The sequence below is a fragment of the Gymnoscopelus braueri genome (genome assembly GCF_963280865.1).
Source record: "Gymnoscopelus braueri genome assembly, chromosome: 18".
Taxonomy (NCBI): domain Eukaryota; kingdom Metazoa; phylum Chordata; class Actinopteri; order Myctophiformes; family Myctophidae; genus Gymnoscopelus; species Gymnoscopelus braueri.
Genome location: NC_137618.1, coordinates 36,329,351 through 36,346,493, shown reverse-complemented (window position 1 = coordinate 36,346,493; position 17,143 = coordinate 36,329,351). Strand labels below are relative to the sequence as shown.

The 17,143-nt window shown below is 42.0% G+C and overlaps 1 protein-coding gene across 4 annotated transcripts in view; it reads left to right on the top strand.

Moving 5' to 3' along the window:
- Positions 1 to 16,846, top strand: part of LOC308073843 (hyccin 2) — a 70,117-nt gene extending 53,271 nt beyond the window's left edge. For all 4 annotated transcript variants that reach the window (XM_080413026.1, XM_080413025.1, XM_080413027.1 and 1 more), the window contains exons 9-12: positions 1,902 to 2,018; positions 7,168 to 7,255; positions 10,334 to 10,490; positions 15,726 to 16,846. In XM_080413026.1, the coding sequence (XP_080269152.1) occupies positions 1,902 to 2,018; positions 7,168 to 7,255; positions 10,334 to 10,490; positions 15,726 to 16,723 (1,360 nt within the window). In that variant the 3' untranslated portion in view covers positions 16,724 to 16,846. The remainder of the gene's footprint in view (positions 1 to 1,901; positions 2,019 to 7,167; positions 7,256 to 10,333; positions 10,491 to 15,725) is intronic.
- The last annotated feature ends 297 nt before the right edge of the window (positions 16,847 to 17,143 follow it).

Genomic DNA, 17,143 nt, shown 5'->3' with positions numbered 1-17,143 from the left:
CATAGTTATCCGTGCCAGGTTCAACAACAACGGTGGAGCGGGGAAAGTTAACGGTGTTATTGTCGTTAGCTCCAATGCTAGCAAGCAGCCGCTAACTCCATTCACCGTCGCATGCTTTTCTTTTTTCTTTTTTTTTTTCTCCTTCCTTGTTCCTTTCCGACAGCCCCTATAAACGGGGTAACGTAATTCCATGGTAGCAGGCTACGCAGTCTCTGGAGGACGGTAGACCGTAGCTCCAACCTGTTGGTTACGAAACTTCACGCGCAGCTGCAAGTATCGACCTACGCTCTGGAGGCGAAAAGATGAAAGAGGATGAACGCTGTGTGCCCCGCACCTATATAGGTGGCGTGCGTGCACACAGGTCACGAGTGACTTTGTTGGTATTAATATTCGACCTATGCGCGAGCGCGCGATGATATCCAGGTGTTGAAAACACTGCCTCTGGCGGTCAGTAGGAATGAAGTAGAACTTCATTTATGTATTGTCTCCATCAGTGGTGGAGACTACATACTAAGTACAATTTTTAGGTATTTCCAATTTCCAATACTTTTACTCCACTACTTCTACTCCACTACATCTCAGAGGCAAATATTGTACTTTTACTCCACTACAATTATTTGGAAACTTTAGTTACTAGTTACTTTTCAGATATAAATTATGATATTATGAAACATACATTAACCACTTTAGCCCTATTTCATACCTAGGCTATTTGAAAATAGCCGATCTACAAGCTCACAAGCTCACAAGCTTTACTTTTGGTACTACTTTAAGTACATTTTTATGCCAATACCTTTGTACTTTTACTCAAGTAAATTTTGAATTCTGGACTTTCACTTGTAGAACTAGTATTTCTATATTGCAGTATTGGTACTTTTACTTAAGTAAAAAATGTGAGTACTTGTTCCACCACTGGTATTCTTAATGTGAGTTCTTGGTGTGGGAGAGACTGTGCCGCCCCGCCGTGCAGACAACTCAGGATATGAAGACTTCCCTAATTTGGACAGACAGACGGTGCCTGGAGCTGCTGTAGCGACGTCTAGACAGGCGACACACTGGGGCCATAAAGAATGCCGAACGCTATACAACAATGCTCTCTCTTTCTCAAAGAAGCCCCACTGAGTCTCTGTAGACCCTGAGGATTTCATCAGTTTAATCTCATTCTGACCTCCTGGGGGGTATAATATAGCTATGCGTGCATTTCTGTTTGTTTGGTAAATGTTTTTCTTTTTTGTTTATCTTCTAATTCTACGGGAATTGAATAATGTTCAGTTTTTTGTGCTTTTTTTCCACTGGGGTGGTTATTAACTCATTCAGTGCCAGACTTATTTCTGCCAGAGCCAAAAATTAATTGGAAAAAAAAAGTGCTTAGGAGCCGAGATACAGCCTTTTTCAGTAAGAAGTTAAACAAGAAGTGAATGGAGCAGCACATTTTCAAATCATGATATCTTGGGTTCTGAACATAAAAAAAAAAAAAGGAAAACAATTATATATATATATATATATATATATATATATATATATATATATATATATATATATATATATATATATATATATATATATTTTTTTTTTTTTTTTCATGACGTCTTAGACGTCACGTGGCGCTCAGGGCTTAACAATGGCGATAAAACGTGACGTCTTAGACGTCATGTGGCACTGAATGAGTTAAGAACACATTCTCTTTTACAATAACAACATCCTTACTAAATCAGATTTGTTAAAAATAGCTGACCTAAAAGCAGCCTGTGCTATTTTTGGCATTAGCATTTCACGTCTGTAATTTATAACAGTCGAACCTTTCTCCTTCTGGGTGGCTTGTATTAATGCTTGATTCAGTACTTAACCGTATTTGTGTGCGTGTGCGTGTGTGTGTGTGTGTGTGTGTGTCCTCATTCCAGGTTGTGTGTGTGCGGCTTCCCTCGGCAGCAGCAAAAACTGTGGAGAGAACCATGTAATCGTGTGCTGTTGGACCCAGAATTCATGGTTCAGATGCTAACTGCTGTCTACCATGCCATGTACGTACCCATTGGTGATGTTCACTTAAACCCAACAGTTAGCGGGGAGGGACACGAAATGTAGATTATGGCGTTTAGGGGTGCAACAGTTAATCAAACTAATCGTTTTAATCGATCCCATTAAGACCTGGAATGCATCTGTGTCACTTTTTCATTTGAGCTAAAAAAAAGCATTATTTTACACTTTGGCTATATATTTGCTATTTTTTTAAAATCGTGAAAATGTGTGCAAATCTTTGAATATATACATTTACACAACATTTTTAACTCTATACTTTGCTTCTGGGGGTCCCTGGAACAAAACATTTTGAGATGGTGGTCAGGTCAGCGGCCATTTTGGGGGTCCTTGGCATGAAAAAGGTTTGAGCACCACTGATATAGAAACATACGTTTTTTCAGAATACTGTTGGGATTTAGAAGACATTTGTAGAATCGGCTTCAGGTCTTAATGGGTTAAATAAAAGTTGATTCTAATAAAATCTTTTTACACAGTATATAGTATATACAGTAGCAAAAATAGTGCAACTTTCCAACTTTTCTCTGCAATGTTCTAAAACCATTTAATCACGCATCTTGGTTTTGAACTAGGCTTTACAGGAATAGCTTGTCATCACATTCAGTATTTTGTGAGCTAGCTAAAGCTCCCTTTTGAGTTTCTTCCCACTGAAGGACATTTGGTACCAAGGACATTTTAGCACTGATTCATCTTTACTCGGGTTTAGAATATAGAGTCTAGATCAGTCCGTGTGTGCTTTGGGATTTTGTGACAACCACGCATTATTATTGCAATATATACAGCTATACAACAAGTTCTGAATTATTTACAGTATATATTTTATCTTGGTGCACACATTTCCCCACAAAAAAAAGAGGGACAATAGAAGAGCTACAGTACAAACTTGCGACACGTTGTTCGCTTGATTGGCTATCAAGTTGTGCCGTGAGATTTTGACTTGCCCATTGGTGTGCCAAGTACAATTTTTAGGTATTTGTTTCCAATGCTTTTACTTCTACTCCACTACATCTCAGAGGCAAGTATTGTACTTTCACTACACTACAATTATTTGAAAACTTTAGTTACTAGTTACTTTGAAGATTTTGATTATTATTACAAAACATACATTAACCACTTCAGCCCTATATACTGTACATATCGGCCATTTGAAAATAGCCGATCTACAAGCCCACAATGCATTGTGAGCTTGTAGATCTGCTATTTTAAAAATAGTTTTATACATTTGAGAACTTGAAATGGGACATTCTGCATAATGAGTACTTTTACTTTTGGCTTTTATACTTTTACTCAAGTGCATTTTGAATTCCGGGACTTTTACTTGTAACAGAGTATGTCTATATTGCAGTATTGATACTTTTACTTAAGTAAAACATTTGAGTACTTTTTCCACCACCACTGGGTGTGCCTCGGACACAAAAAGTTTGAAAACCACTGGTCGATATTGACAAAAAAACGACGACGTCCCAATGTCCCAGAGCCTTTTGCTAACAAACTCCTGAGGACAGCAGCCTCTCTCTGCATGGGCTGATTAGATCGGCAGTGCATTGTTAGGAGCAGGTGATTTCATCCCCTATGGAGACGGTCGTTGCAAAGCAGATTAGAGTCGATGATTGCTCCTCCTCTGTGATGGATCCCGTGATAGGACAGGACAGGGCACTCCCCCCCACCGCCTAGGCCGGTGAAGTAGAGCGGTGGTTTTTAAAACATTTTGTACCCAAGGCACACCAATGGGCAAGTCAAACTGTCAGCACACACCTGTATTCATATCCATCGCTCTTATCACTCTGTAAAGGATCATTTTTTATTTACTAATACTACATTTTAAACACTTGAGCCTTATTTCATACTTTCACAAATGTTCTAAAATAGCGAAAATATCTCGCAACAAGTCGCATCGCAGTGCGTTGTGAGCTTGTAGAGCTTCTATTTTAGAAAATATGTGGGGGAAAATAAAGAAATAAATACATTTACTTTTTCTTTCTTTTTGTTACCCCAACATATAGTGAGGCCAGGTTGAAAGTGGTTAGAGTATGTCTTTTTTTTAAGGTATAGAATTTGCCTCTGTATTGGGAAATAGTTGCACGCAAAGTACTGATAGTAAATTAAAAGATCATTTATAACTTGTTGTATAGTTGTATATATTGCCATAATAATTTGTGGTAGCCACAAAATCCCAAAGCACATCTGGACTTGTCTCACACTTAAAGTACCAAAAGTAAAAGTACTACAATGTTTGAAAATAGCAGATCTACAAGCTCACAACGCGTCGCATCGCGACGCGTTGTGAGCTTGTAGATCGGCTATTTTCAAATAGCCTATGTATAAAATAGGGCTAAAGTGGTTCATGTATGTTTTATAATGTAATCATTTATATCTCCAAAGTAACTACTGTAGTAACTAAAGTTTTCAAATAATTGTAGTGGAGTAAAAGTACAATATTTGCCTCTGAGATGTAGTGGAGTAGAAGTAAAAGTATTGGAAATTAGAAATACTCAAGTAAAGTACAAATACCTCAACATTTTACTTAAGTACAGTACTTAAGTAAATGTAATTAGTTAATTTCCACCACTGGCGTCATATAGTAGATACGTCATAGATGTCAGACTGGGGAGTCACAGCACACCAGTCTGGTAGCCACTGAACCAGAGGAGAGAGCAGCAGAGTAGTGTAGTGTAGTGTAGTGTAGTGTGGTAGTGGTGCATGCAGAAGCTAGAGAGGGAGTGTGTGTTTATGTTGGAGAGAGAGAGAGAGAGGGTAAGTAATGTCCTCAGCCATAATCCTACTGTAGGTCACCTTCGGTAACACTGGCTGACAACATCGGCGACAGATCTCGCATTCATTCGAGCCTGGAAGCACATGAAGGGGTAGATAATATGAACCATGAATCCACAGCTCCACACAGGCTCCAAGGACCTTGGCGCCCCATGCTGAGGGCACTCTGGGATTTAGGTTAATATGTGCCCTGAATGATGCTACATGAAGCTTTGTTTAGCTTGAGTGAGGGAGGGGGAGAGAGAGAGAGAGAGAAAGAGAGAGAGAGAATAAATGTGCAACAGCCTCCACGGATTTGACACCTGTTCTCTCTTATTCTTAATCAGGGTTGAGGTGAAATGGGAAGCTTGAGATGAAGTCTTTTATGTATCTATTTTATTTTGCTTTCGGCACATCAGAGAGTTCAAATATTACAATGCCTATTCATCTCATTCTATTTGTAGTGGGGCCTGAACAGAAACGTGTGTGTGTGTGTGTGTGCGTGTGTGCGTCGTGTGTGCGCGCGTGTGTGTGTGTGTGTGTGGCCACGCTGCGTGTGCTGGCATAGGATAAAAGGAAACGTGTTGCTCTTTTGTTGTAGCCATTTCCTTCATCTGCCTTTATTCTGAATAGGGATGTGATACCTTACCACGTTCTATGAAGCTTTAAGAAGTTCCCCACTGTAGCTTTCATCCAAAGCGTCACTGCACATGCCTGTGACTTTTCACTTAACAGTGAATTTGTCATTTTGATTTCTGGCCCTGTATTTTTACAGTGTGGCTCTGTTGGAGGCTAGCCGTCTATAAGAGGGCGGTCTGTGTGTTGTGTGTGTGTGTGTGTGTGTGTGTGTGTGTGTGTGTGTCTGTGATTGTTCGGAGCTAATCTCGCAAACTGCTGATCCAATGAATCAGTGCTAAATTTCTTGTAACTGTCGGTAGGCTGAAGAATTACCTCCACACATTTTTTTTTTACCCCCACATATTGTGTCTCAGGGAGGTGCACAACATGGCAGCCCCCATCCATTGAGTTCAATGGACAGGTGGCGCCATCTTGTGAGGTTTCGCCGCTGTTACTTTCAATGGTGTGACTTCACATTCTCTTTCTGAATATACTATTTTAATAAGAATTTTTATAATGGAAGTCAATGGTGCTCGGATCAGGTTGAAACCTTGCCCAGATGTGGCGTCATATAGTAGATACCCGTCTGTGTGTTCTTTCGACACACAGCTCCCATTCATGTCTAATGGAGTTTGATGTTTTCCTACTTTTGTGTTTCTGATCTCAACCCTCCTCACTCCAAACGCTTTTTTATTATGCCCTATTATTTCCTCATTTTGTTGATCAGTAAAACTGATTCGGGTTGCAACAGTTAATTGAACTAATTGATTTAATTGATTAAAGAAAATAATTGCTTTAAATACAATTATCAATAATTAAAATGTTAAAGTAGCCAAAATAACCAAAGCATAAAATAGGACTTAAGTGGTTAATTAGACGATTAATCGATTTTGTAGACTATAAAAAAAATCTATTAAAATGTTGTCGTTGATAATAATACAGTATAAAACATGCTTCTCAATTATTCTCTGGTTAGAAAATAATGGATAGCTGCAGCCAGTGGTTGAAAGTAACTAAGTACATTTACTCAAGTACTGTACTTAAGTACAATTTTGAAGTATTTTTTACTTTAGTGGAGTATTTCCAATTTTCAGTACTATTACTTCTACTTTTACTAGAAGTAAAAGTACTTACTTCTACTCCACTACATCAGGCAAATGTTGCACTTTTACTCCACTACAATTATTTGAAAACTTTAGTAACTAGTTACTTTGCAGATATGAATTATTACATTATAAAACGTACATTAACCACTTTAGTCCTATTCTATACCTAGGCTATTTGAAAATAGCCGATCTACAAGCTCACAGCGCGTCGCGATGTGACTCGTTGTGAGCTTGTAGATCTGCTATTTTCAAACATTTTTTGTACTTTTACTTTTGGTACTTTAAGTACATTTTGATACCAATACTTTTGTACTTTTACTCAAGTAAATTTTGAATTCGGGACTTTTACTCGTAACAGAGTACTTCTACATTGCAGCATTGATACTTTTACTTAAGTAAAACATTTGAGTACTTTTTCCACCACTGGGTACACTGGGTACTGGGTGAAGTGAGAGTGGAGTGCTGGTTGCTCTGCCTGGAGCTTCAGCTCCAGCATCTGCCTCCCTCTTGTCTCTCTGCAAGCCTAGAGCCTTATTCGATAACTCTTAATAATAGACCAGGATATGTGCTTCAGACATCAAAGCACCTTGTCAGACACTCCTGTTTACTCCTGTTTGTTTGTGAACGTCTTGTGTGTGTGTTTTGTGTTGATATGCAGATACAATGGCGAGTGGGAAATGGGACGTGAAGCTATGGAGGACATCTTGTACAGAGCCCAGCTGGAGCTTTACTCCCAGCCCCTCCTGGTAAGAGATTATACCACCGTAACCATATACATACATCAGGGGTGGGCAACTTTGATGATGGAGAGGGCCACTATATTTCCACACTCACTCCAGAGAGCCACATTTATACTCTCGGGCCATTCTATGTCACACAAACGTTGCAAAAATAGCCGATCTACAAGCTTCAAAACGTGACCGCGCTGCGACGCGTTTTGAACTTGTAGATCGGCTATTTTTGCTATTTTTGAATTGGAATCCTGATTTTTGTTTTTGCAATTTTTTTTATTGGAATTCTGAAAAGTAACATTTTTATTTAATTTCAAATTCATTTATTTATACTTATGTTAACTTTATGAACTTAAATACAAATACATTGGACATAAAAAATACAAGCTTAAGATACTAATATAGACTTAAAGCGGTTCAAGTTTGCAATCAATAATATAGGGTGACCATATTCTGAATTCCAAAAAAGAGGACACCCAACGAATGCACGCGCACGCGCGTTCCGTGCGCGCACGCGCGATTTTATTTGCGGTTTTCCCCCGGATTTGTAACTTTTGGGGGTTTTTTTTGGTACCTTAATTCGGTTAATTCTGGGCCTCTTTGAGGTACTGAAAAATATTGCTTTATAAATAATATATTTATTTATCTAAAGCATGTCTCCTCTGTTTGTTTCAGATAACAAAATAATCACAGCTTAATAATTCAGCTTTTTAACAAAATAAAATAACATCTCTCTCTCAACAAGTCTTATCTTAGAACAAGTGAGGTACCCCATTATTCAAAATAACCTCTCATGTCTATAATGTAAAAATGTAAAAAAAATCCTCAAAACCTGTTAATTATAAACAAAAGAAAATAGAGAAGTAGCCTGTTCTTCAATGTTATAGCTCATTCTTCAAAATAATGTCTCCTATGGCTAATGTAAAAAATATAAATAATGCCTCAACATTTAAACAAAAAGAAAAGAGAGGTAGATAACAAAATAATCACTCTCATACAAATATGCTCTATAATATTTCATGTTAAGTTCTGTATGAACATTCAGCTTTTTAACAAAATAAAATAACCTCTCTCTCAAGTCTTAGACTTATCTTAGAACAAGTAAGGTACCCCATTATTATACATTATTATAGTCGGTCAATTTGGCAGAAGAAGTCTCGCCTTGCACAGCTTTCTTGTGCTTTGAAGTGGCAGTATGGGCTTGCAGGTCTGACAAACCTTTATTTGCCACGGAGACATATGTTCCTGCTTTGCAAACAGTACACTCTGCTTCACATTTGTCACGACCCAGACGAAAACACGGGTACTTTTTGCGCATTTCATCTGTGAAGTTGCATTTGCGTTTCAGCATTTTCTCCGCCTCTGTCTGTGTAACTTTTCTCAGTCGGGAAGCAATGAATGACAGGCAGCGCTGAGCGCGATGTATGCTGTTCAGTGTGTGTCTGTGTGAGTGTGTGTGTGACTGTCTGTGTGTGTGTGTTTGGTCACGTGTGCCTCCAGCCTGTCAGCAGCTGTGTTGCCAAGTCTCGTGAGAGAAATAAGGAAACATTCCTCCAAAACAAGCCAGAAAAATAAGCAAATTTTAGTTTTTGAAGTTGCGGTAAATATTCGGACATGGCAACACTAACAATGTGAACAACTCGTTCACAATTTACAAAACCGGGGTTACGGAAGTACCATAGTTAGCGCTTTCATTGTAAAAAAATATATATATCCCAAAACACCGGACATTTGAAGGATTTTATAAACCCCCCCGGACAGGCCGGACAGCACCCCAAAAGAGGACATGTACGGGTAAAAGAGGACGTATGGTCACCCTAAATAATATATCAGTATTCCGATATTAACCTGCGGGCCGCATTAAGAGGAGGTGGGGGCTATGGCCCCCGGGCCGCCAGTTGCTCATGTATGATATACATAGTTGTATTGACCAAGGACCCTACTTTAAGAAAGGTGGGGTTCCAGGGGGTCCCCAGCTAAAGGATTGATAGTGACCAAATGGACCCTTACTGTTCTCCATTTGGTTCCATTTGTACACTCACAGCGTGCCGAGTTATGGCCTAATCAGCATATCAAACTGGGGGTCCTTGGAAGTAAAAAAAAAAATAGTTTGAGAATCACTGGTATAGACTGTGTCAGTGGACACAAGTCAAGTGATAACTTTTGCATCCCTCATGATCCTAAGAACCCCACTCACAAATCGCCATTGCATAGATACTGTAGATTTGATCTCCTGTAAGATACACTGGTCCCGTTGAAATTCTGATCATATCTCCCACTGCATGTTTAGATTCTGCAGACTGTCTCGGTCATTCGATTTCTCTTCAGTCCAACATGAGCCTGATTTTAACCTGCCAAGATATTAAACATCGTTGTTTATCCCCTTGCCAGCGTAATTACCTTAATTCGACGATCTTTGAAACGCTGTGGAAGCCACATTGTGTACAAAAAAAAAGTCCCTGTGAGGAGGCGGAGGCATCTGTGTGTACGCTGGAACAATAACATTCCACCCGCGATCGGCCATTTTGGGGCTATGGAACGTTGAAAATGGGTGGTTTTCAATGCAAAAAAAAGAAACTGAGATAAGAGTGTTTTTCTAAAAATCACATAGTTAGGGTGGATGGCTTCCTGTTTTTTTGGAATGAGATGACGCCCGACTACTTCGACGATCGATCATCCCAAAGCTGTGTTAGGGCACCCCTTGTGGGATAAAAAAAAAAGAAAGAACGCATATATTCGATCTTGGCCATCAAGTGATGCATTTGAAAGAACGAATACATGTGATCGATAACCACTAACTGAGTTGTAGTGATATATTCTTTGCGTAAGCATGTCTGTATGCTTTTATAAATAAATACATGGAATGATAATTCAATTTTATATGTCGTGTGTAGTATGTACGCTCAATCGCTGCCCTCCACACTCTCCTACCGTGATGCTAGATGGGAGTGTGTGGAGGACAGCGATTCAGGAGTCAAATTGAATTGTGATTTACAGTATGCTTACGTATCTCCTTGTCTGTGTGTCTGTCCTTGTACGTGTGTGTGTGTGTGTGTGTGTGTGTGTGTGTGTGTGTGTGTGTCTACCTTTCAGCTGGGGAACGCCATGAAGAGCTCGCTGCCCGAGAAAGATCCCGAGGAGCCGCGGGGGCGCAAGGTGCTCCAGGTGGAGGTGACGCCCACCGTCAGGCGCATCTCCATCTCGGCCATCACCACCGCCTCCATACGACGACACCGCTGGAAGAGAGAGGGTAAGGCCCACCTCTCTAACCCACCAGTAACTCCCAGTATAAGCAGTATATATACAGTCCTGTGGACAGCTGTGGTGCTCTCGCAGGTGCTTGCTGACGGAGATCAGGATAAATGACGTCCAGTCATACTCATAGGGTCGACTTGTTCATGTTGTTTCATATGGAAGACGCTACGAGATGATGGGAGCCATGAATAGGGCTGTCAGGATTACAAATTTAAGATTGAATTGCCATGAACGATTTCATTTGGCGTTGAACATTGGAACATATTATGAAGCCTTTTAGGCTTCGTAATAAAAAAATTGCACTGGGCAGATATGACAAATAACTGAAATATACAAAGAAATTATTGACATATTTGATAATTTGATGCATTAAAAAAAGCAGGAATAGCTGATCTACGTGCTGTAAGTTTGTAGATCAGCTATTCCTGCTTTTTTTATATTTGAAAATGTGGGGGAAAAAATCAACATGGAAACTGTTATGCAAAAATAATTGCGACTATCTCAAATAATTGCGGTTAGACGATTATGTAATAATGTATGTAATAAATAATGTAATTGTGACAGGCCTAGCCATGAATTCAGACACGATGCATGACAGAGAGGCTGCAGCCCTGCTGTACGTGGTACATAGATTAATGCTGAGAAGTATGACGTGGAAAGGATTTGAGACTAGAAAGAGGGGTGCAATGCTATACTATGAAACTATGAACACTTTAACCAACAGACTGTTTTTTTCCCCCCAATTTCTGTGAAATGATGTAAAAGTGAACTTCTGGTGAGATCATGTCTTCTTTGATGTCTACCGTTCTGTGTTTTATCCACTCTCCTCGTGAGCGCTGTCCAACGAGTGTTTCATGTCAGTTATATGTACTGTAACTATGATCAATATGGTCTCTCTGCCGATATTTTGTGCCAACGTTGTTCCAGTCACTGCTCTTTGTTGCTCTTTGCTCGTCTTGTCTCCGAGTGTGTGTGTGTGTGTGTGTGTGTGTGTGTGTGTGTGTGTGTGCTCTGCTATCTGTCATTACTATGAATGGATGTGTAAGAATAAGAATTCTACCATCAAGAAGCTCAAGACAACCAGTGCCTCTCGATGCTTTACTCATTCAGCTCTATATCTTATCCAACAGATTCATCACTAAAGTCACAACTCACCCCAAATTCCCAAAAAATATATATTTTGATATTTTCTTCTTGTAATCAATTGATATATCAAACAGTTAGATCGGCTTCCATAAACAAACAAAAATAATCTTGTTGTATTCCGGTTCACTGTGTCGTAAGTCAGTTATGGATTTAGGCCGGGACAGCGTCACCCAGCTGACTGTGACGGTGACGAGGCCTGAACGGGCCAGGGCTTCGCTGCCACTAAAGGAACACATCTCCCCCTATCTGTGTTGTTGACTCCCAGATTGTTTTGACTGCTCAAGTGACGCAGAGCTCAGCCGCGTCGTCAATCCTCCGAGCCACGCCCACCCCTGGTACCCGGCGGCCAACCCAGAGCGAGGAGGGCGGGCTCAGAGTCACTACAGCAGCGGCAGCAGCAGCAGCGTCATCGCCGTGCCCCCCGTCACGATCGAGGGTAGGGGACAGGGGAGGATATGCCGTCATGCTCAGGACGGGGAGGGTCTCGGGAGGAGGTTCCCCCTCCGAATTTCTACCTATCCGTCCCCCCCTCTTCCTCCTCCTCCTCCCCGACTCGGGGGGTTCTGATTGAACATTGATGCTGTTCCCATCACGGCTGCCTCTTCACTGACCCAGAGTATACTAACTCATCCAGTCTATCTTATCAGAGTGCTTTCTCAACAACCACCCCCCTCCACTACCAGATCACTATAAATTGTACTGAGAGTGGAAGAGTCTATTCTGGGTTTGCAGGAAGTGTGGTTCGAGGCCATTTTGCATGGGCCTACCATCATGTCATGTCCTCGCTCTTTGACCTTGCCCGTGTCTCATGTAACCCACCGGCGAGCGTTGCCCTTGTCACTCACTGAGCATGTGCGGCGCGCAGCCTGCTACTTGGACCCCATCCTTTGGGCTCGTCTGTCAATGAATGCCTTTAGACTCAGAGGGAGACCGTAGAATAATGATTGCAGTGAACCCTTCTTCATGTTTGATCATTGTTTTCATGGATTTATCGTCTATTGTCCTTTTTCCCCCCTTTAAATTAGTTTTAATGGGCAAAACGATTGTCCCATCTACAAAAATCACAATTGTTGTTTCTTTGCTACTCCTGGTGGCAGCACTGTGCCACAGCAAGCCTTGGATCACCCTGGCCATGAGTAACCATCTGCTATGCCCATCCTACCGGGAGAGGCAATCTGCGTTTGTTTAGTTTTTCCCAAGTATGACAATCTGCTTGTTCGACAATTTTGAGTTCAGCTGTGCTATATATATTATTTTTTTCTATTTTCGTTTCAGTTTAGCATCAAGCTCAGTGAGTGAGAATGAGCCCTTTCCTTGTGCCTCAAAGCATGTGCATGCGACAGCAAGCTGAGAACGTCGAAAAGGGAAAATTAACCCGTTGTGTTAAAGAAAGGAAGACTGTCTACCTGTCCAAATGCTCAACTCCTGCACTCCTTTGATGTTCCATTATAGTAATATTAAACAAATCCAATAGTTTGTTCCATTATAGCGTCATTACACAAAACCATTACAGCAAAAGCAATTTTTGTCTGTTAATGTCTATAGAAAATCCATCTCGTATCCAGATCAGTATGTGATCACTGCATACTTTGGGCATTACAGTGAGATGCTGTATGTTGACATGATTGAAAATTCCAGTCTTTTGGTCAGTTTCTGTCTGATTGTCTTCCCCTCGTTCCTGCCCATGCTGTTCCAATGAAACTGTTCATTTCTGTTGAAGAAGATTCCTCTGGGCTCAGTTTCATTAGTGTGGAATTATGTCCGCTAGCTATTTGAGAACTGTGGCGCCTGATATCTTCACAAAGATGACCACCGTTTGAACACTTCTGCTTTCAAAAGTACATAATTAAGTTAGTTGTTTGGGGAACTTAAATCTCTTAAGTAGAGTTATAGGAACATACTCTTTCCAGCATCTATTTAACCACTTAAACCCTATATACTTAGTTGACCAGGGTCCCCCAGAGCTCTCTACTTGTTCCACACATTTTCCCCCCTCTACACCAGATCTCAGCAAAAAATAACCGACAAGCTCACAACATGCCACAGTGTGACATATTGTGAGCTTCCGTATCCGTATCTATTCTCTCCAAATGTTTGGCCGTAGAATGGGGACGGCTAGGGTTCATGTGGTTAAATGGCTTTGTAGTGCTTGGAACACAAAACCTTCAGTTATTCTTTTTTTGTTGTGATGGGGATTGGTTTACGGACTGTGACAACAGCTAGCAGACTGGCCCATATGGCCTTGCTGTCTGTCCCTTTTTTTAATGGAGTGCTATTGATCTTATGAGAGGTGGAGTGGACTGGCCAAGTGGCCATGATGCTTTCCTCAGATTGGAACGACCAGTCCCTTCAGGAGTGCGGCAGGGAGAGCATGTGTGTTCCTCGTCTTACTCCTCATGCGCAGTGGTGTAAAGTAACTAAGTACATTTACTCAAGTACTGTACTTAAGTACACTTTTGAGGAATTTTTACTGTACTGGAGTATTTCCCATTGTCTATACTTTTACTTCTACTCCACTACATCTCAGAGGCAAATATTGTACTTTTACTCCACTGCAATTATTTGAAAACTTTAGTTACTAGTTACTTTGCAGATATAAATTATGATATTATAAAACATACATTAACCACTTTAGCCTATTTTATACCTAGGCTATTTGAAAATAGCCGATCTACAAGCTCACAACGTGTCGCGATGCGACGCGTTGTGAGCTTGTAGATCTGCTATTTTCAAACATTTTAGTACTTTTACTTTTGGTACTTTAAGTATATTTTGATGCCAATACTTTGGTACTTTTACTCAAGTAAATTTTGAATTCTGGACTTTTACTTGTAACAGAGTATTTCTATATTGCAGTATTGGTACTTTTACTTAAGTAAAACATCTGAGTACTTTTTCCACCACTGCTCATGCGCATGTCATTCCAAGCCCTCTATCCCTTTTTCCTCCCTTTTTATTTATTTGTTATTCTCCATCCCTCTGGTGCCCTGACTGCCTGTGGTGACCTGATGTCCAGTCTTGCTTGTCCCAGCGCTGCATGATGGAGGGAGATGGTTGATATCCTCTGGTTCTTTTTCTGCTTTTTAACACCGCTTTTTCTTTTCCCTCCCTTCGCCTGTTTCAGTAACATTTCTGTCTTAATTTTGATCAATTTATGTTTCTTTCAGCTTTCAGACCATGGACCCATTGATGGATTATAAAAACAATGTTATGTTTACATCAGTTTTAGCCTGTCTGGTGCCTGGCTTCTTTTCCCAGTTGATCATGAGAAATAACTGTTTATTTAGATTTTATTATGTCATTTCTGCTCTGAAACGATGCCCACTTTCCCTGAACTAGACTTTACATTAGCAGCTAATATGTTTTTATAATGAAACCTCCAAATATGGCAACAGAGGTGGTAAATGGAAATCTTCAGTGAGTTGGAACATGATAACCATATTGGATTGTACTGCATATCCTTATAAGGACCTAATTAAGAGAGCATGATCTGCTCTGAATGTAATTATGAGCACTGGCCATCTAGGAGGCATCTAATTCTGTCCCCTAATTTATCCCACATTATTTATGAACACGCACTGATTCATGACTCATCCAGTTTAATCAGGGGTTTGACTCTGGCTTTTGTGATTTAAAATGGCAGAGAATGAAGAGCTAAAGCTTTGCCCTTTCCCAGGATTATAGTGAAAATGATACTCGCGCTTATGCTCAATTAATAGAAATTGGCCTTGAGAGACTGTAGTTGGTAAGTATTTCTGTTGATGGTAGATTTTGCCTGCTTTAGAATATTTGAGACGGTGAACCAGCCAACCATGACTAGACATTTTTGGTGATCTTGAACTTTTGAAATGTTAGATTTAATGAGTTGATATCCTGCACTCGGATGAGGTTGAAGTGAAGCATTGTCATTCTTTAAATTTCATTCAACAAGACCACTCAGCTTTGGTGTCAAACTCGACCTTTCCTAAACCTGAATCCCTAACCTCTCTTTGTCTATCGTGCTATTCTTTATTTTTTGTGTGTGTGCGTGGGTGCATGTGTGTGGATGTGCGTGTGTACATTCATGTGGGTTGCGCGTGTGCAGAAGCTGACGGCATGAGCATCGGGGAGGACTCGTTCAACGTGAACGACCCGGACGAGGGCTTCTCCTCGGGGGCGTCCAACAGCAGCCAGCCCAGCGCCACCAAGGGAGGCGGCAGCAGCAGCAGCGGCGGCGGCGGCATGGTCACCAGAGGTGGCAGCCTGAAGAGCAGCGGCAGCAGCCTCAAGAAAGCTGTGACGTCCCGCCTGTCTCGAGACAAGGAGAAGGAGAGAGAGAGGGAGAGGGAGGCGGAGAAGCAGCAGCAGCAGGAGAAACAGCAGCAGGAGAAACAGCAGCAGCAGCAGGAGAAACAGCAGCAGCAGGAGAAACAGCAGCAGCAGGAGAAACAGCAGCAGGAGAAACAGCAGCAGCAGCAGGAGAAACAGCAGCAGCAGCAGCAGGAGAAACAGCAGCAGCAGCAGCAGCAGGAGAAACAGCAGCAGCAGCAGGAGAAACAGCAGCAGCAGCAGCAGCAGCAGCAGCAGCAGGAGAAACAGCAGCAGCAGCAGGAGAAACAGCAGCAGCAGCAGCAGGAGAAACAGCAGCAGCAGGAGAAACAGCAGCAGCCGCGAGAGGTGTCGACGGAACCCCAAGCCCCACCAAGGAGGCATCACCCGAGGCAGCAGTCCCCGGCGCCCCCGCCGGTCAGCATCGACCTGGACGCCATCGAACTCAGCCCCATCAAGAAGCACCTGAGCTTCCCCTCGGGGCACGCGCTGGTACGGACTGGCAGCACTTCGTCCAGCAAGTCCTTTGACTGCATGAACCTCAATCTGAACGGAGGCGGCGGGAAAGGGGAGAAGAAGGGCGCCCGGAGCTCCGAGGCGGCCGGCGGACTCGCCGGCGGCGGCGGCGGCTCCCACCGCCATTCCACCATCAGCCTGCAGGAGGAGCACTTGGTCAGGCCGGAGGAGGCCCAGGACTTGCTCTCCCCCGGAGCGCCCCTCACCAAGCAGTCGCGCTCCCCCAGCTTCAACATGCAGATCATATCGCAGGTGTAACGTGGGGCTGAGGGGAGACGCAGGTATACATACACACAATCACATATACTCTTTAACATCCTACACACTTCCTCTACACACACACACACATACACACACACACACACACACACACACACACACACACACACACACACACACACACACACACACACACACCTCCACTCTGGTATTTGTCTGGATATTCTAAACACACCATAGACATCTACCACCTACCTACGCTGGTTACTTTGAGTGAGTGTCTTTGTGTGTCCGTGTCCGTGTGTGTTATGTACGTACAGAGAGGAGTGGTCTTTGTCGTCATCCTCAGATGTTATCATCCACAGTCACTGGATGGGGGTGGAAGGGTGGGTGGGATCTGCTTCAGAGAAGGCAACAATTGTAAAATGTCAGTCGGTAGACTTGGACGGCTCCCAAGTC